Below are 3908 nucleotides of genomic sequence, written 5' to 3'. Positions count from 1 at the left end.
AATAAAATAAAAAATAAATAAAAAATTGTTATTTTTAATGCCTTTTGTGAGTCCCATAACTTTACGAAAGTAAACCATCGACTCTCTGGAGAACCCCTTTAAGACACATTGCTTTATCTTACATTTTGATTTCAAGGTGCCGCCATGCACTGATTTGATAAGTCGACTCTTCTTTACCTGATTACACTGTATTCATAGTCTGACAGTAGAGATGAGCCTGAAGTAAAATCTGTCTAGTTCTGTCCTGTAATCATGTTCTTGCTTTTTATTTGCTTTTGTTTGTTTTTGTTATATTAAAAAAGAGGAAGTATATATTTACTTTTTTCATAAAGAAGTGGCATCGACACTACTGTTTTTTTCCTTTTGTGCATGCAAACTGAAACAACATACAGTACATATCCTGTGGAGGATGTGGTAAGACATTTGTGGCACCAAACCACAGGTGACAGACAGCAAGAACCAGATTTAGACATATGTCCTGAACAAAATAATAGATTAATGTAGATTTTAGATTTAAAAAAGGTAAATATTTGAATATTGCAATGCCTGTTAAGATGGTGCAGTGGTTAGTAGTGTCACAGCAATTAGGTTCACACCTCACAGCTGACCACGGCCTTTCTGTGTGTTCTCCCTCTGCCTGCATGGATTTTTTCTTGGTAAGTGATATAGATAATAGATGGATGGATGTAACAACTGAAACTGAAGCATAAATTCCTTTTTTGCCTATTTGCTGGTGTTTCTCTGTAGGGATGCTGGACCCCTGCCTGAGAGTATAGAGCTGGCTGGCAGTAGCCTCACAGTTCAGGGTCCTGCTGAGCTTCACCATGCTGGCCTGTATGAATGCATTTTCTCATATCACCATCTTAAAGCAACCCTGCAGTTCAACATCACTGTTAAACCTCAGGTTATTCAGCCTGGTAGGTGAAACTCGTTGCCAGAATTTCTGTCATCAATACACAATGAATTTTATGTATTATATGTAATATTGATGTGGAACCGTCTCTGCACGACCTTCCCCTCAGTTCCGCCGACAGTACAAGTTGATTTGCGAGTTGAAGATAGACACAGGGTGATTGAGTGCTCAGCAGCTGATGCTGTTCCTGCAGCCAACCTGTCCTGGCTTCTACCAGAGGGTGTGTCAGGAGTCTCTTGGTTCAATTTCACTTCTCATAATGGAAGCCACTCTGTCAGGGGAGTTTTACTCCTCCCTGCCTGCTTGCCTTGGGAGCTCACTGCAGTGTGTGTGATAAATCACCCAGTATTTGAGGAGCCAGTGAACAGAAGCATAACATTCCCTCTTTGCGGTATGTTCAGCAAATAAAGCAATGGATAATTTTGTCTGAGTAGCAGGCATATTTGGCTGTAGTTTAACGTCTCTTTCACACACAGCTCACCCCAATGTTACCATCAGCTCCAGCACTGAATGGAAAAATGGTGAACTATACACAAAGGTGGACTGCTCTGCGGACAGTGTTGCCCCTGCAGGGGCTATAACCTGGCATGTTGAAAACAATGACATTATTAGTCATCTGACAGAGAGTGAAGTCCAGGCTGATGGATCAGTATCGGTCCACAGCTCAGTTCAGTTCTTGTCTTCTTTGTATGCTGGTCAGAATCTGACCTGTATGGTGACGCATCCAACTATGGAGGCATCAGAAAACAGAACAATACACATTCCTGTGCACAGTACGTTATTCCTTTTGTTGAAATATTTCTTTCTATGACACGCACAACCTCATACAGCTGCTCATCTCATTCCTGTCACCCCTTGTTTTCTTTCAGAAGCTCCTCTGCTGAGTGTAGCTGTGATGAGACAGCAGAATTCTCATCTCTGGCTGGCAGTGTGTGAGTGTAGAGGCGGGGGGGTCAGGACAAACCTCGCCTGGCTTCTTCCTGATGATGCCAAAGGCCAAACATCCCTGCAATCACAATATGAAGGGCATGTCCTAAAATCCAGGCTGACTTATCAGTTTCCGTTGGCCCTTCATGAGGGGCAGTACCTGACCTGTGTGTTCCAGTTTGAACATGGGATAACAGAGAAGAGGAGCATTTATATCCCCAAATTCTGTGAGTGTAGAAGCAATAGTCATATAAACACTTTATAATTATTACACAATGTTGTTATTTACACAATTATTCCTACTGTAGAAACTCACATAAATGCATTTGTCTCAATATATGCAGTTTATCTTTAATGTTCAGCTGACTTTTCTACAGATATTTCTGCTGTGAGAGTCTTGAACCACACGACTCCTCTGCAAAGCCGCTATGGTGGTAAACCCATCATACACAGACTGACACTCCGGGAAAATCATCACAACCAGAATATATTGTTCCAAGTGGAAGGAAATGTGCCACAATACAACCTCAACTGTAAAAGGTGGTGTATCCTCTATTATCTACCACCTAATCATCATCAGGAAGCACCGGCACATACAATGTGCTGTAAAGTGCAATGCTCCCACTATGCTGTTGCACAACACTGAGCAACATAAATTTAAAGGAGTTGTGTGACATATTGTAAAATGCACTTATTCAGTGTCTCGATTAGAGTTAGATGAGTTACAACCAGGAAATGGTTAACGTAGGTCAGCATAAAGACTGGAAACAGGGGGAAACAGACAGTCTTGCTCTGTGCAAAGGTAACAAAACCCACCAATGTGCACCTCTAACATGTTATACTGCAGCTTGCCTGCTGTACAGTACTAACTGTTAAACTGGCAATTTGTGTGTGTGTGTTTTTTAGGTTTACATCTTTATGCTAATCTAAGCTAACCAGCTACTGGTGGTTGTGTTATATTAATTGTAAAAATGAAAGCGGTAGCAATTGCCTCATCTAATTCTCTGCACGAATAAGCATATTCTTGTATGCATTAACCAAGGAAGATAAATCCTATGAGTAAATGAGCTTTAGAGGTGATAGTACAGGGGGTTGGTTGGTTGCTTTTGGACAAAGCCAGTTAAGCTAAGCTGTCTGTCTGTCTGTGGAACCAATCGTCTCCCCATATCAAGAAAGTAAATAGCGTGTTTCCAAAAATGCTAAACTTTTTTTTAAATTCAGTTAAAAGTTATTTATGTTTCAGGAGTGATGGCTCATTCGTCTACATGGAAGGGCTTGCAATGGTCTTCCAGTCAGAGCTCACAGAGGAGGATGAAGGCCTGTACATCTGCCAGGCATCCTTCTATCACCACACGGCTACAGTCAAAATTCAAGTGGAGGTCACGAGGGAGGACAAACGGTTTGGTGAGTGCCCATGTTGTTGTATTTTCTGTCTATATTCAGGGAGCTGAGTGACATGTTTACTTCAGAAATCCCGATCATATCAACATGCTGAGGTAATATGGAGGTTTACCAAGACATTAGTCTAAATGTTGATTTACTCTACTGTGTGTATTTGTGTTGCAGCTTTGATAGCCATGAGCTGCGTCTCTTCAGCCTTGGCCATCATATTCATCCTTGTCGTTGTTCTCTGGGTTTGCTGGTGAGTTAAATACCTCCACAGGTGACAGGCTGCAGCTCAGCAGGTGAAGTATTGAGGGGCAAATGAGGGCAATGCTGCTGACGCTATACAGTATGAAACAAACAGGATGTGTGGATTGTTAACGCAAGTCAACCCAAACCTCAGTATCATGCAGTTATTCACAAACAGGAAGCAGTGTGGCAAAAGCATACAGGTGTCTGTGCCACCGCAGCCCTGCTTGTAGACAGGTAGAAAATCTCGCCTCAGTCTGTGTGCACAACAGATTTACTTTCCAGTTTCCTGCTTTGGCCTTTAGCAGTGTTACTTCTGGCAATCTGCAGTAGACTGCAGTTAGTTGGCTCCTTATGATCAATGACACGTTGCAGAATTAAAGGTAAAGGGTTCAAAAAGTGTTTGGAAGTTAATAATGAAATTTGAGCTGCTGTT

The 3908-nt window shown here is 41.8% G+C and overlaps 1 protein-coding gene across 1 annotated transcript in view; it reads left to right on the top strand.

The window, feature by feature from the left end:
• The window catches only part of LOC109969747 (uncharacterized), a 12491-nt gene that overhangs the window by 6465 nt on the left and 2118 nt on the right, over nucleotides 1-3908 (top strand). Inside the window, exons 6-12 of the mRNA XM_020616852.1 lie at nucleotides 748-917; nucleotides 1023-1304; nucleotides 1390-1686; nucleotides 1783-2067; nucleotides 2218-2380; nucleotides 3084-3244; nucleotides 3407-3482. Coding sequence (XP_020472508.1) covers nucleotides 748-917; nucleotides 1023-1304; nucleotides 1390-1686; nucleotides 1783-2067; nucleotides 2218-2380; nucleotides 3084-3244; nucleotides 3407-3482 — 1434 coding nt within the window. The remainder of the gene's footprint in view (nucleotides 1-747; nucleotides 918-1022; nucleotides 1305-1389; nucleotides 1687-1782; nucleotides 2068-2217; nucleotides 2381-3083; nucleotides 3245-3406; nucleotides 3483-3908) is intronic.

The sequence above is a fragment of the Monopterus albus genome, unplaced genomic scaffold (genome assembly GCF_001952655.1).
Source record: "Monopterus albus unplaced genomic scaffold, M_albus_1.0 scaffold180.1, whole genome shotgun sequence".
Taxonomy (NCBI): Eukaryota; Metazoa; Chordata; class Actinopteri; order Synbranchiformes; family Synbranchidae; genus Monopterus; species Monopterus albus.
This window is presented reverse-complemented; position numbering and strand designations above follow the sequence as displayed.